The following is a 15753-nucleotide window of genomic DNA, read 5'->3' as shown; positions in this document are numbered from 1 at the left end:
ATGTCTGGCTAATAAAGACTGGGGGGGCAATGTGACGATACAGCATCAAATCTTTATTATGCCAGACATACTTTCTGATGGCAAGAGCAGCATACCTTTATTTTTATTTTGACTCTTTAATCTGTGTTCTTCTTTTGTTGATTAACACAGACTGTTATTTGTATAACCCTGAATATTATCTGCTCTTTGATTCTGAAACAATGATGTGTATTTACAAGAGCCCCTGTGATACAGACTATGTAAATAGACTAGCTAGAACAATGAATGTTTTCTAGATATGTTAAATACCATTATGTAACGACAGCTTTAATATAGGATGTTAATCCAAAAAGCAGGAAAAATGAGTATATCAGATCATAAAATTTAACCTTTATTGAATAAAGTCATGACACAATAAAAAAACTTAATGAAAAACACCAGTAGCTTCATATACAAAATGTGGGTATCGTCAGAATGCAAATGGATCACAAGACACTGAAACAAGAGTGTGGGGCTGGAGTATATATATTAGACCCAGTGGCTATAACAGACCAAAAAATAAAGTGGCACAAAAATGTGTATTGAGAATAAGATTGGTGTTAGTAGCACACATTAGTAGGTCAGGATGAACTTAACCCACATGTGGTCACATGAACAGTGTTTGCCATGATGTCCATTACCTGGTGAAATAGGGAAGTAAACAAATCGGACAACCCGCCGCACCGACGCGCGTTTCGTCAGCCTTCTTCAGGGAGCACAATGTTAGATGTGTAATGTAAGCTATATATAGGGGTTGCTGATCACCGGAACAGCACTTGCAGCTGTTCAATCAATAGCCGCCGACCGGAAGTCAGATTGTACTCGGCGCGCATGTCAGATGACGACTACTTCCTAAGAAGTGTGGACTTCCGTTCATGGTCCGTGACCCGCAAGCGCTGGGTTGCGTAGCAACACAAACATCACCGGTCACATTGTCCATGTCGGGAAGAACCAGGAAGCTAGTCTATCGTACATGCGCGCACCCATCTACACTGCAGGGAACATGTGGAAAGGTCAGTGCCGAACAGAGTATACCAAAACTAGTCTGAATTTATAAATGTGCAAAAATAAAACTGTTTTAAGACACAATAACATGGGTCATTTGTATAAATTAAATAAGCGATGTGTGAATATATATGAATAAATGTGCTGAGAGGATTTTATGATATATTGAAGGATCGTATGTGAAAAAGATTGTGTTTAGGATATATGTAAATGTGTGGAAAAATATATAACTCATTATATGTGTGGTGAATTAAAAATCAATGGATTGAAATATGTGAAATGCTCAAAGGGGTGCATGAAATGGTTACATATATATCAATAAAATAAAGGTGACAATGAATACACAATAAATGTATGTTAAATACCATTGTAGGGTGTTTGCCAGTCAATCTTGGGGGATGAGTTGTGGATACTCGAGCCCTGCACCTTTACCTCTTACCTGTGCCTGATGACCTCACACAGATGTAAATATAAACAGGGATGTCTGTAGTGCTGGAGACAGAATCAGTCTTGGGACAGAGATTCAGAAAGACTTTACAAGGAGAATGAGAAACATCCTTTAGGAAAGTTGATGGATTGCATGGCATTACCCAAAGAGACACCGATTTGTATTTTACATGATTCTAGTCTAAAGGTAACGGCCCTGACTAGAAAGATTCGGATCTGCTCCATTAACCATCAGAGAGACATGGATACTTTTGGGGAGTCCAGGAGAGGACGAAGAAGTCACCTGGCCCCATGGATATGTTTTGGGGTTGCTAGGAGGGACCCACCAGTGGCCTAGAACCTACAGAGACATTTGGAGGTGCCAGGGGTTACCGACCAGTCGCCTGGCCCCTTGGAAACTCTCGGAGAGGCCAGATTTGGACCCCCAGGTCTCCTGGTCTTGTGCCTTAATGGACTGCTAGCTTCCTAAGCTTGCCGCTACCTTCTCTCTGTGGGGGCCCACCAGAAGTGGGGGGCCACTGGTTGAGGTAGTTGGCCCTGGAAGTCTCCAAAGTCGCAGCTGTTTTATCCCATGTGGGCAGAGAAGGAAGGGTGAGACTGTGTAATGTTGTACCATCTTGGGTATTTCCTGGAACTGTTCTGTATGTTTATTGTCCACTTTGTGGTTCAATAAAGTATTACCACGGCGTTTTACTCTCACCCTGTGTTGTCTGAGTAGCGTTACGCCCACGGAAGACCCCGTGTGTTCACAGCCACAAACAAGAGACAACTGAAATCACTGCAGTAAAAAGGGCAAAGCCTCACACCGGAGGAGACTAGGGATGGTGATGGACATGGCCTCCAGACTTCAGGCCGTCATTGCTGCAAAGCCTCACACCGGAGGAGCCCAGCGATGAGGACGTCCATGGCCTCCAGAAGACTTCAGGCCATCATTGCTGCCAAGGATTCTCTTCAAAGGATTAAAGATTAACATTTTATTTATGGGAAATGAATTTGTCCAATTAATCTGAGGCCCCAAAATGCGGAGGCTTTGTAGAAAAAATGGCTGCAATTCCTAAATCTTTCCCAGGAGATTTCTGTTCAGCCCCTTTAATTAAACCTGAAAGTCTCCACTTCAATTACATCTCAGTTGTTTTATTTTACATCCAAAATAGTAGAATATCAGCCTGCAGAGCTGAAATCACGTAGATGTGTCACTGGGTAAAGATTTCTGTAGCTAACTGTATGTGTGTCAGGTTCCTGTCAGGTGTGAGGATGCCGCTGTCTATTTCTCCATGGAAGAGTGGGAGTACATGGAAGGACAGAAGGATCAGTACCAGGGCGTCAGGATGAAAACTGACCCCCCGAGGATCGACCAGGACAAAAGCAACATGACTGCAGGAATATTACTCCTCGCCCTGGAGATCATCGACTTGTTACAGGGAAAGGTGAGAGTCTGACATGAGATCACTCTTATCTCTATTACTATAACAGGAAAGATGGAAGATGACTACAATCTATGTGGTGATCAGCGTCTCTCCCTGTACACAGGAGCACACAGTGGTGAAGAAGACGTCCGGTGACCGTGTGACCCCCTGTGTGTCCGGAGGACGGAGCCAGATCCAGAGCCCCATCACAGAAGCCCCGCACTCCCCGACACCAGAGAAGAAGATCCTAGAGCTCACCACCAAGATCACTGAGCTGCTGACCGGAGAGGTGACTGCTGGGAGATTATACACTGGAGGATTCTGGGTGATGAGAGGAGACTGCTGGGAGAGTATACACTGGAGGATTCTGGGTGATGAGAGGAGACTGCTGGGAGATTATACACTGGAGGATTCTGGGTGATGAGAGGTGACTGCTGGGAGATTATACAGTATACACTGGAGGATTCTGGGTGATGAGAGGAGACTGCTGGGAGATTATACACTGGAGGGTTCTGGGTGATGAGCGGAGTCTGCTGGGAGATTATACACTGGAGGATTCTGGGTGATGAGAGGAGACTGCTGGGAGAGTATACACTGGAGGATTCTGGGTGATGAGAGGAGACTGCTGGGAGATTATACACTGGAGGATTCTGGGTGATGAGAGGAGACTGCTGGGAGACTATACACTGGAGGATTCTGGGTGATGAGAGGAGACTGCTGGGAGATTATACAGTATACACTGGAGGATTCTGGGTGATGAGAGGAGACTGCTGGGAGATTATACAGTATACACTGGAGGATTCTGGGTGATGAGTGGAGAGGAGACTGCTGGGAGATTATACACTGGAGGATTCTGGGTGATGAGAGGAGACTGCTGGGAGATTATACACTGGAGGATTCTGGGTGATGAGGGGAGACTGCTGGGAGATTATACAGTATACACTGGAGGATTCTGGGTGATGAGAGGAGACTTCTGGGATGTGATACAGTATACACTGGAGGATTCTGGGTGATGAGCGGTGACTGCTGGGAGATTATACAGTATACACTGGAGGATTCTGGGTGATGAGAGGAGACTACTGGGAGATTATGCAGTGTACACTGGAGGATTCTGGGTGATGAGAGGAGACTACTGGGAGATTATACAGTATACACTGGAGGATTCTGGGTGATGAGCGGAGCGGAGACTGCTGGGAGATTATACAGTATACACTGGAGGATTCTGGGTGATGAGCGGATAGGAGACTGCTGGGAGATTATACAGTATACGATACCTCTAATTCTTTGAAGAAAACAAAGAGGCACACATCGTGCGGCAAATTTTGGCCATGCCCCTGGACATACCCTCAATCCACTCCCATTTACCATTTCTTTCTCTCCCAGCAGGAGGAGTTGTCAGAGGGGCACTGGTCGTGAGGGACATTCAGCAGACACTCGAGACTGCAGGGCTAAATCCGGGACTGTCCACTGTGTCCAGGACAGTTGGTGTCAGGGACGTCACAGCGACAAAACCAGGAAGATCACACAATATCTCACCGTTGCCGTCACTCTGTCAGGATTTCTTCAGGGGTTCGCGAGCACACGAACCCGACTACTCAATACGGAGCTATCCGAACCGGCCTGTATTATAGTTCAAACTCGGCCAGTGGTGGCAGCGAATAATATTAATTGGGTTATCGTGAAGCTGGCACTAACCGTACGGGGTACACACATATTCCATGCGTTGGAATCCGGAGGTGTGACGCCATACGCTTTCTGCTCACTTGCCGATAGCTACTTAGTGAGTAATCGGGATTGTGTGCTTGCGAATCCCTGCTCAGTCCTGTGAATTCTTGACAGAGTTACGACAGCGTTGAGATATTGTGTGATCTCCCTGGTGTCTTCGCTGGCGTTCCTGACAGGGAGAGACATATAGATACACAGTAATGTGGAAAAAGGTGGGAGACATATTATAAATACACAGTAATGTATAGAAAAAGGGGGAGACGTATTATAAATACACAGTAATGCGGAAAATGGGGGGAGACATATAAGTACACAGTAACATAGAAAAAGGGGGAGACATAAATACACAGTAATGTATAGAAAAAGGGGGAGACGTATTATAAATACACAGTAATGCGGAAAATGGGGGGAGACATATAAATACACAGTAATATAAAAAAAGGGGGAGACATAAATACACAGTAATATATAGAAAAAGGGGGAGACGTATTATAAATACACAGTAATGCGGAAAATGGGGGGACACATATAAATACACAGTAATATAGAAAACGGGGAGACATAAATACACAGTAATATATAGAAAAAGGGGAGACGTATTATAAATACACAGTAATGCGGAAAATGGGGGGAGACATATAAATACACAGTAATATAGAAAAAGTGGGAGACATAAATACACAGTAATATATAGAAAAAGGGGAGACGTATTATAAATACACAGTAATGCGGAAAATGGGGGGACACATATAAATACACAGTAATATATAGAAAAAGGGGGAGACGTATTATAAATATACAGTACTATAGAAAAAGGGGGGATGCATAATATAAATACACAGTAAGAGGGGGAGACATTATAAATACAAAGTAATATAGAAAAAGGGGGAGACGTATAAATACACAGTAATATAGAAGCAACAAGAACAAAATAAAAGCAAAAAGCTAAATTTAAAGGGATGAAAGATTGGCAAAATAAAGGGTGGAGAGGGTTAAGGATGAGAAGGGGGATGGAAAAATATGGTTTATCAAGGAAAATGGGGGAAAAATCAAAAGGAAAAAATTAAAGGGATAGAAGGAAAAAGATTAGTATGCACAGCATTGGAAAGGGGTTGCCATACACATATAAGATACCTTTATATATAAAAAACTGAAGAGGTGGGAGGGGAAGAAAAGGAACAGGAAAGGCAAGTAAAGGAAAAGAAGAACACCTGTAAGAACAAGTGGAGAGACAAGACTTTAGATAACTACTAACTTATAATGTAAAATACTGTTTGCTGAATCCTAATAGCTGGCGCAGGTCTCATGAAGTCACCTCCACGCTGCTCGGACAGTTAAACAGCAGAACTTTTGTTCCTAAAAAGTAGCAGAAAATACGCAGCATTTACGCTGCATGTGACAAGGTCTAAATTCTAAAGCAAAGTGGATGTGATTCCATGAAATCTCCGCTTTGTGGTCTGAAGACGCCGCTGAACGCATGAAGAGAAGAAAACGCCGCTGCATTTTTAAGCGCAAAATCAAAGCTTTTCTGTACTATTAAAAAAGCGTTAAAATCTCTGCTTCATATCTGCCCCAAAGTCGCGATAAATAAGGGAGAAACGCATAAAATAAAAGCAACAAGCACGCAATAATCAGAGAAGGTTGTTACTGCGTCATGTGGTGCAGACACCTGCAGAAAGAATGCAGCATTTATGCTACGTGTGAACACGGCCTCACCATAACAGTTTTATTAAATTTTTTATAGGTTTAATAGAGAAAAAATATCAATCACGCCATTTTTTGCGTCATTTACTGATCCCCGTGAATAATCTGATCGCTGTGTTGTGGGGGTTGTTATGATTACAGGGACACCAAATATGTCCGTGTTATGTGCTGATTTGTGATGTTCATTATTTTTTATAAAACGCATTAAAAATGACAATATTTTTTTCAAGTGCTCACATTATTTTTTAGCAATTTTATAGCCTGGAAAAATCTCTTATTCTCCCTCTAGATTAAAAATACATACGTGGTCCACAGCAGTGTATTTTTATCAGTACAAGATGACTGTAGTCAGAGGCTGCAGTACAGATCAAGTACACAAAATGCTCCCATGACATCATCAGAGCTTAACTCCCTGTGTCAGTAATGGTTTAAGGTCCCTGTGTCAATAATGGTTTAAGGTCCCTGTGTCAATAATGGTTTAAGGTCCCTGTGTCAATAATAGTTTAAGGCTGTGGGTTCAAGACCAGGGACTCACAGAAAAAAATACATTTTTGTAATTGCTCATTAGTTTTACTACGTTTATATGACCAAAAAAAATCATTTTCTTCACCTCAGTATAAAGACACCATAAAAATACATTGTTATACACAATGTATTTCTATGGACTTTTAGGAGCTGCTTCTGGATTCATTGCCTGCAATGTAGAGTCAAGATCACTAAATTCTCCTATGTTTATCATTGAGAGCTGTAGCTCAGTGGTTAGAGCTACAGCCTCTGGACACTGAGATCCCACTTGGTGCGAGTTTGAGTCCTGAGGAGATGTGATCACAGGAGAAAGAGAAGATGTGAGTAATATAATTTAATTTATGCACTGAGCAGCAAGCGGACCCACCCCCCGAGGAGGAGGAGCTATAGAGCAATGAAAACATCGAAGAGGTGAGTATATATAAAACCTCGGAGAACAGCTGTGCCGGGACGTGGGACTGAGCCCTCAAATCGGGACATTCCCGCCGAATCCGGAACCATTGGGACCTATGGTATACACTGAAAGATTATGGGTGATGAGCGGAGAGGAGACTGCTGGTAAATTATATAGTATACACTGGAGGATTCTGGGTGATGTTCTTCTCTTTGGTTGTCAGGTTCCTCTCCGGTGTCAGGACCTCGCTCTCTATTTCTCCATGGAGGAGTGGGATTATGTACAAAGACACTGGGATCAGTATCAGGACGTTGTGGTGGAGGAGCACCGGCCTCTGGTGTCACCAGGTAAGAGGAGACCTCAGTCATTTCTTTGTGGGTGTTGTGGCCGCTTCTGTGGTCGGCATTGGCAGATGTCACTGCTGTCACAGGCCGTAGTTGTAACATGATTTCGCCTGTGTCTGAATGTGCACTGATGATGGAAGAGGAGCAGGTCTGCTCTTGGATGTGGTCTGGAAGTTCAGTGGTCTCTTTTGTACTACCTCTGAGGATTGATAAGAACTTCTCAGACACAGGTACTGGGGAAGCAAGGACCATAGGAGGATTTCATATTCTGCATCTTCTGTTCCCGTGATGATTGGGGGATTTGCCCTTAATGTGTATTGGATTCCATAACATTTCTTGTAGATCCTCCACCCTGGATCAGCAGTGGGACATGGAGGGGCCTTTACATTTATAGTTGTGATTTTAAAAAATAATGAAATCAATTTTTATTTCCAGCAGAGAATGCAAGTGATCATCCTGGAGGAAATGTGATGTTATCGATAAAATATAATGTAAAAGATGAAGATATCCCGTGTCAGTCCTCAAGAGAAAACCTCATTACCCCTAATGTACATCGAGAACATCTTGTTAAATATAAGAGAAGTCACACAAGAAAGAAGCCGTATTCATGTTCAGAATGTAAGAAATGCTTTTCAGATAATTATCATCTTATGAGACATCAGAGAATACACACAGGAGAGAAGCCGTATTCATGTTCAGAATGTAAGAAATCCTTCTCAGGCAAATATCATCTCTTTAGACATCAGAGAAAACATAAAGAAGAGAAGCCGCATTCATGTTCAGAATGTGGGAAGTGTTTTCTAAACAAATCAAATCTTGTTTTACACAAAAAAAGACACAAAAATGAGAAGCCTTATTCATGTTCAGAATGTGGGAAAAGTTTTATAGGTAAATCAGACCTTGTTAGACATCAGAGACGTCACACAGGAGAGAAGCCGTATTCATGCTCAGAATGTGGAAAATGTTTTTCACTCAAAGTTATTCTTATCACACATGAGCGAATTCACACAGGAGAGAAGCCATATTCATGTTCAGAATGTGGAAAATGTTTTAAAGGTAAATCATATCTTGTTATACACAAGAGAATTCACACAGGAGAGAAGCCGTATTCATGTTCAGAATGTGGAAAATGTTTTAAAGATATATCAGATCTTGTTAAACATAAGAGAATTCATACAGGAGAGAAGCCGTATTCATGTTCAGATTGTGGAAAATGTTTTAAAGGTAAATCAGATCTTGTTGCACATGAGAGAATTCACAAAGTGAAGCCGTATTCATGTTCAGAATGTGGGAAATGCTTTATTATAAAGTCATATCTTGTTAAACATGAGAGAATTCACACAGGAGAGAAGCCGTATTCATGTTCAGTATGCCAGAAAAGTTATACATATAAATCAAGTCTTAATAAACATGAAAAAATTCACACGGGAGAGAAGCCGCACTCTTGTTCAGAATGTGGGAAATGTTTTGTAAATAAATCATCTCTTAATGAGCATAAGAGTGTTCACACAGGAGAGAAGCCGTATTCATGTTCAGAATGTGATAAAAGTTTTAATACAAAATCAAATATTGCTGTGCATAGGTTAATTCACACAGGAGAGAAGCCGTATTCATGTTCAGAATGTGCGAAATGTTTTACTGTAAAATCAAGTCTTATTACACATAAGAGAAATCACACAGGAGAGAAGCCGTATTCATGTTCAGTATGTGGAAAATGTTTTACTATAAAATCAAGTCTTATTAAGCATGAGAGAGTTCACACAGGAGAGAAGCCGTATTCATGTTCAGTATGTCAGAAAAGTTTTAAACATAAATCAGGTCTTATTAAGCATGAGAGAATTCACACAGGAGAGAAGCCATATTCATGTTCAGAATGTGGGAAATTATTTATGAGTAAATCACATCTTATTAGTCACGTGAAAGTGCACACAAAAGTAAAGTCGTATTCATGTTCAGAATGTGGGAAATGTTTCCATACTGAAGCTTTGCTAAGTGTTCATCAAAGAGATCACACTGGAGAGAATCCGGTTACATGTAGCGAATGTGGGCTCTGTTTTATATATGAATCAAGTCTTCTCAGACATAAGAAAGTTCATGTTCAGAGTGTGGAAAATGTTTCTATAAACGAATCATTTCCGGTCAAACATCAGAGAAGTTACACAGTAGAGAAGCCGTATTCATGCTCCGAATGTGGGAAATGCTTTATTAGCAAAGACAAGCTCCATAGTCATCAGAGAAGTCGCACACTGGGGGGAAGCTGTTTTACTATTTAATATGAAACATTTTTACAAATATTTACAACATTTTTTTCTAGTTTTACAAAGAATATATCATTGTTTTTGTTTTGAAAGTCAAAAATGTTGTGTAGACATTAAAGGGGTTGTCCACTACTCGGGCAACCCCTTCTCAATCTGAATGTTTGCCCCCTCTAAAATAATAACACACCTTCCGTGTCAGCGCCATTTCAGCGGTGTCGGCCCTCGCTCTCCCGGGGCTCATGTGAGGTTGTTACATCACATGACCCCTACGCCCAGTCAGCGCCGGCGTCACTGTCCCCGATTCCGGACATATAAGTAATTACCGGGAAGTGAGTGGTCAGCCGCAGCTCTCGCTTCCTGATAATTTAATGTTGATAAAAGAAAGCGTTCCCCATAGTAATATGTTGTCCGCCAGTATGTATCACAGTTTACAACAGCTTTTTTTTTTCCAAGTCTGCAGGCACTAAATGTAACGTGTCTATTTCCACATAAAACACAAAAAATCAATGACATCTGGAATATGAATTCCCGTATTAATTGTAACACCAATTATGTTGTATTCTGCGTACAATGCAGTTCATGCAACCTTAAATATGTGGATGCACTTGCCGAAAATTGAAAAAAAATATCGGAACATCTACAAAACATTAACAGTAACAGGACACATTCAGGGGTAACTAGACATTTTTTGGAGACACGTAATGGGACCATCCAAAGTCTCACATTCTTTGGAATTGAGAGAGTTAATCGTCCAGATAGAGGAGGAGGCTGAGGGAAAAACTGTTATTGAGGAAGACATTCAGGATTAGGTTGGACACGAAGGCACCAAAAGGAATGAATTATAAAAATGATACTGCTCTTAATTACTGACATTTAGTATTGATATTGTACTCTATGATTTTTTGTATATTCTATATAGCGCTGTATTAATTGACTTTTTTTTGCATTTATATTTCTATGTCCACCTGGTTTTCCGTGGGTCTCATGATTGGTGGTTGGTTGTTATGAATGGTTTATCCCATGATTCCCTGATTCACTCTGACTAAGGGCGGTAACCAGAAACGCGCCAGAGTGAACCTTCCCACTCACCATCATGGATATTTTAACAATATTTTAATCATTAGGAAATAAAGCATTGAAGACCTTAACAATATCTGCTGTAATCCGTTATATTTCTTTTTAATAAGCCGAGTGTCAATCCTCCTGACGGGCTCCGTGATTAGTTCTCCAAGGGTTTGTTCAGACGAGTGCGCTATACGTACGTGTGCTGCTCCTGTGCACCATTACACATGGTAGATTGTCCACATGAACCAATGGTTTGAGTAACAAAAATTTTAGCAGGCACTATTCCGGCCAGATTTCTGGACCAGACATATGTGTATGTATTGTGGGAAATCAGGTTCACATTCCAAGTGCCTGAGAAACTGAATCATACCCAGATACCTAACCAGATTTATGACAAAATACCTGAAAACAGTTCCTTGCTTTTTAGAACAGAGCCTTCTTTGTTCAGGGGTGTATATAACCCACACCTGCATTCCATTAAAGTGGAATTTAGAAATACATTGATGCCAAAAAAAAGAAACAGAGGGCATTAGCCCCTTAAAAGATAATAAGATAATTGTAGAGGACAAAGAAAAGGCTGAGATATTAAGCAGGCCCTTTTCATCCATGTTCACCAACGAACTGTCTGTTCCAGGGATCTTTCAACAAGGCAGAAATCAAAGTTCACCACCTGATATAACTAGTTTAACACAAAAAGTAGTACACCTGCATCTGAGCAAATTAAACATTGACAAATCCCCCGGCCCAGATGGCATTCATCCACGGATCCTGAGAGAGCTGCGGTCAGTAATTGACAGACCACTGTATCTCATATTCTTAGACTCTCTGGTAACAGGGGTAGTGCCACAGGATTGGAGGAGGCTGATGTGGTACCGATATTTAAGAAAGGTAAGAAGGTGGCTATAGGTAACTACCGTCCGGTAAGTCTGACATCAGTAGTGTGTGACATATATGAGGGCATCATAAGAGATGAACTGCAGAGTTATATCACGGAGAATAATATAATAAATGATAAACAGCACTTATTGATGAAGGATCGGTCTTGTCTGACAACATGTCGGGTCTATGAGGAGGTGAGTGCAGATCTGGATGTTGGTAATGCAGCAGATGTGATTTATCTGGACTCTGATCCCGTATCATATAGCAGCCTTATACTGAAGCTCCAGAAGCCAGGACTGGGGGGAACTATATGCAGATGGGTCAGGAATTGGCTAAATGACAGGAAACCGAGTCATCATAAATGGTACGTTCTCTAAATGGGATATAGTCAGCAGTGGGGACTGCAGGGATCTGTACCGGGAGCAGTGGGGACCGCGGGGATCTGTACCGGGAGCAGTGGGGACCGCGGGGATCTGTACCGGGAGCAGTGGGGACCGCGGGGATCTGTACCGGGAGCAGTGGGGACCGTGGGGATCTGTGCTAGGACTGATTATTTTTAACCTCTTTATTAATGACTAGACATGAGCGAATATGTTCAAAAACAATCGCCAATTTCAAATTCGGCACGAATATAGCACATTCGGATTCGTCATCGGAAACACAAGCATTTTTTCTTAAAATCGGCAAAAATCGGTGACAAATGTGAGACAGCAGGCTAGATCTGAGTTTGAAATTGTTTCGAGCATATCTTCTATGTTATAAAGGACTCATCCACACTAAAAAAAAACTTTCTTATGTTACTAACGTTATACAGTAGGGGAGATCTCAGTTTGAAATTGTTTGGAGCATATCATCTCTGTGATGCAGGCCTCATCCACGCTAAAAAAATACTTTCTAATGTTACTAACGTGATATAGTAGGGGAGATCTCAGTTTGGAGCATATCTTCTATATTATACTGGCCTCATCCACACAAAAAAAATATACTTTTTCGAGTTGCTAACGTGATACAGCAAGCCATATTTCACCTTGTCATTTAGTGCCGCTGAAATTCAGCTGTATGCAGAGTTGGTGCAGAGTAAAAAAATCTTAATTTTTTTGTTGCTAATAGCGTGCTCCTACCACACTATCTGAGCAACATAAGTGGGAAAACAGGTCGTGGTGGAAGAGGGAATAGGCTTGGTGTTTAAGGTATACATGGGGTAGGTGTTAATGTTGGTGAAAGCACTAGTGAATCAACACTGTCAGGTCCTATCCAAAGACCATTAACAACTTCTGTTACTGGACGGGCTACACCACTCCCTTTCTTTGGCAGCTGCACAGCAGTACGCCTTGTTGATGAGGACCAGAAAGAGCATGTGCTCCAGTGGATCGCAAGCACTGTTTCAAGTGGCCTCTCCTCTTCCTCAACATCACACACAGTACAGTCCACAGAGGTGGCCCCCCAATTACCCTTGCTTCCCCCTGCGTCACAACTGTCCAACCACCCAACTGACTGTAGGGAAGCACAGATGGGTGAGTCTGCAGAACAGTTGACACATTCTATGCCATGGGCATCAGACGTTGTGAAGATCTGAGTTTGTGGATTTTTAATAATCACCTAGGCAGGTTAATATTTTATTCCTTACATCCAAGGTAATACAGCAATTTCAGGTAAATGTCCATGTCATAGAAAATATTAAGAATTTCTCCAAACCCCTCATTCCCCCTCTCCTATCTACCATCTGTCAGAGTAGAGGAACTGTTGCTATGCAAATAGCAGGAGCCACCAAGTGTCCAGGCTAATTAACATACCAAATGGAGAGACGGGTGGTGAATATACACCTGGGTGAGGAGGATGCAGCTCTTACACTTCGAAGGAGTCCTACATCACACCAAGACATCTCCATTTGCTTATGTGTTCAATCTGCAGTCTCGCTGGAACCGACACGAAGTATGAAATATCGGAAGTTCTATACTTCTGATAATAATGGGACATATATTTTTAGCAGCAGGGTCAGCTAAAGAACAATATGCATATTTTTACGGATCTGTGAGCCCTTCCCGAGAGCTGTGGCGCAAAAGTACCAAAATAACAGACCGCAGCTATGCCATGTGTAGTCTCTAAAGAAAGGTAAATTTTGTCATAAAATATATAGTATCACTTGCGAACTTATGCAATCAACCAGCGAGAAGTTATCTAAAAAATGAGATTTTAATAAAACCATGAAGGACGGGGACCAACCCACGTGAGGTCATCACAGGGGAGTTTGTGGGCAGATCCCCCCTTCGGCATTAAAGAACCAACTGAAGATTGATCCATACTCATGCTGGAAGTTACAGATTTATGTGTAAGCAGGGGTCACATTTGTGGAACGGACATTTGAGTGCTTCCCTCCAGCTAAACTGAATCGTCTCTGCGATCTGTATAGTAAGTTCTTCTTTAATCCCATTTATTTTGTGTAACTGTATATTCTGTACTGTATTGTCTCCTTTTGTAAAACCTTTTGTATATTTTTCATAAACACTGCCTCCCTTTTGAAGTAAATATAAAATGTAATAGTTGTGTTTCTTTTGTTCTGTAGTCGTGCCTTCCCCGAAGCCATACGCTACCAGAAAGCAATGTATTATACACTGCTCAAAAAAATAAAGGGACCCCTGAAATAACCCATACTACATCTGAATGAATGAAATCTTCTCATTGAATACTTTGTTCTGTAGAAAGTTGAATGTGCTGACAACAAAATCACACAAAAATCATCAATGGAAATCACATTTATTAACCAATGGAGGTCTGGATGTGGAGTCTCCCCCAAAATTAAAGTGGAAAAACACACTACAGGCTGATCCAACTTTGATGTAATGTCCTTAAAACAAGTCACAATGAGGCTCAGTATTGTGTGTGGCCTCCACATGCCTGTATGACCTCCCTACAATGCCTCGGCATGCTCCTGATGAGGTTGCGGATGGTCTCCTGTGGGATCTCCTCCCAGACCTGGACTAAAGCATCCGCCAACTCCTGGACAGTGTGTGGTGCAATGTGACGTTGGTGGATGGAGCGAGACATGATGTCCTAGATGTGCTCAATCGGATTCAGGTCTGGGGAACGGGCGGGCCAGGCCATAGCTTCAATGCCTTCATCTTGCAGGAACTGCTGACACACTCCAGCCACATGAGGTCTGGCATTGTCCTGTATTAGGAGGAACCCAGGGCCAACCGCACCAGCATATGGTCTCACAAGGGGTCTGAGGATCTCATCTCGGTACCTAATGGCAGTCAGGCCACCTCTGGCTAGCACATGGAGTGCTGTGCGGCCCTCCAAAGAAATGCCACCCCACACCATTACTGACCCACTGCCAAACCGGTCATGCTGAAGGATGTTGCAGGCAGATCGCTCTCCACGGCGTCTCCAGACTCTGTCATGTCTGTCACATGTGCTCAGTGTGAACCTGCTTTCATCTGTGAAGAGCTCAAGGCGCCAGTGGCGACTTTGCCAATCCTGGTGTTCTGTGGAAAATGCCAAGCGTCCTGCACCATGTTGGACTGTGAGCACAACCCCCATCTGTGGATGTCAGGCCCTCCTATCACCCTCATGGAGTCGGTTTCTAACCGTTTGTGCAGACACATGCACATTTGTGGCCTGCTGGAGGTCATTTTGCAGGGCTCTAGCAGTGCTCCTCCTGTTCCTCCCTGCACAAAGGTGGAGGTAGCGGTCCTGCTGCTGGGTTGTTGCCCTCCTACGGCCCCCTCCACGTCTCCTGGTGTACTGGCCTGTCTCCTGGTAGCCTCCAGCCTCTGGACACTATGCTAACAGACACAGCAAACCTTACCACAGCTCGCATTGATGTGCCATCCTGGATGAGCTGCACTACCTGAGCAACTTCTGTGGGTTGTAGAGTTCATCTCATGCTACCACGAGTGTGAAAGCACAACCAACATTCAAAAGTGAACAAAACATCAGCCAGAAAGCATTGGTACTGAGATGTGGTCTGTGGTCCCCACCTG

General features: G+C 42.5%; 1 protein-coding gene across 4 annotated transcripts in view; it reads left to right on the top strand.

Moving 5' to 3' along the window:
* LOC141258718 (uncharacterized) overlaps positions 1–14316 on the top strand; it is an 83282-nt gene extending 68966 nt beyond the window's left edge. For 2 of the 4 annotated variants that reach the window (XM_073673749.1, XM_073673750.1), the window contains exons 4-7: positions 2706–2897; positions 3001–3165; positions 7448–7571; positions 8004–14316. In XM_073673749.1, the coding sequence (XP_073529850.1) occupies positions 2706–2897; positions 3001–3165; positions 7448–7571; positions 8004–9841 (2319 nt within the window). In that variant the 3' untranslated portion in view covers positions 9842–14316. The remainder of the gene's footprint in view (positions 1–2705; positions 2898–3000; positions 3166–7447; positions 7572–8003) is intronic. The other 2 variants (XM_073673751.1, XM_073673752.1) reach the window with 2 other exon arrangements.
* Positions 14317–15753: the final 1437 nt, after the last annotated feature.

The sequence above is a fragment of the Phyllobates terribilis genome, unplaced genomic scaffold (assembly GCF_046119375.1).
Source record: "Phyllobates terribilis strain yellow unplaced genomic scaffold, ASM4611937v1 Scaffold_3__8_contigs__length_932513732, whole genome shotgun sequence".
Taxonomy (NCBI): Eukaryota; Metazoa; Chordata; class Amphibia; order Anura; family Dendrobatidae; genus Phyllobates; species Phyllobates terribilis.
This window is presented reverse-complemented; position numbering and strand designations above follow the sequence as displayed.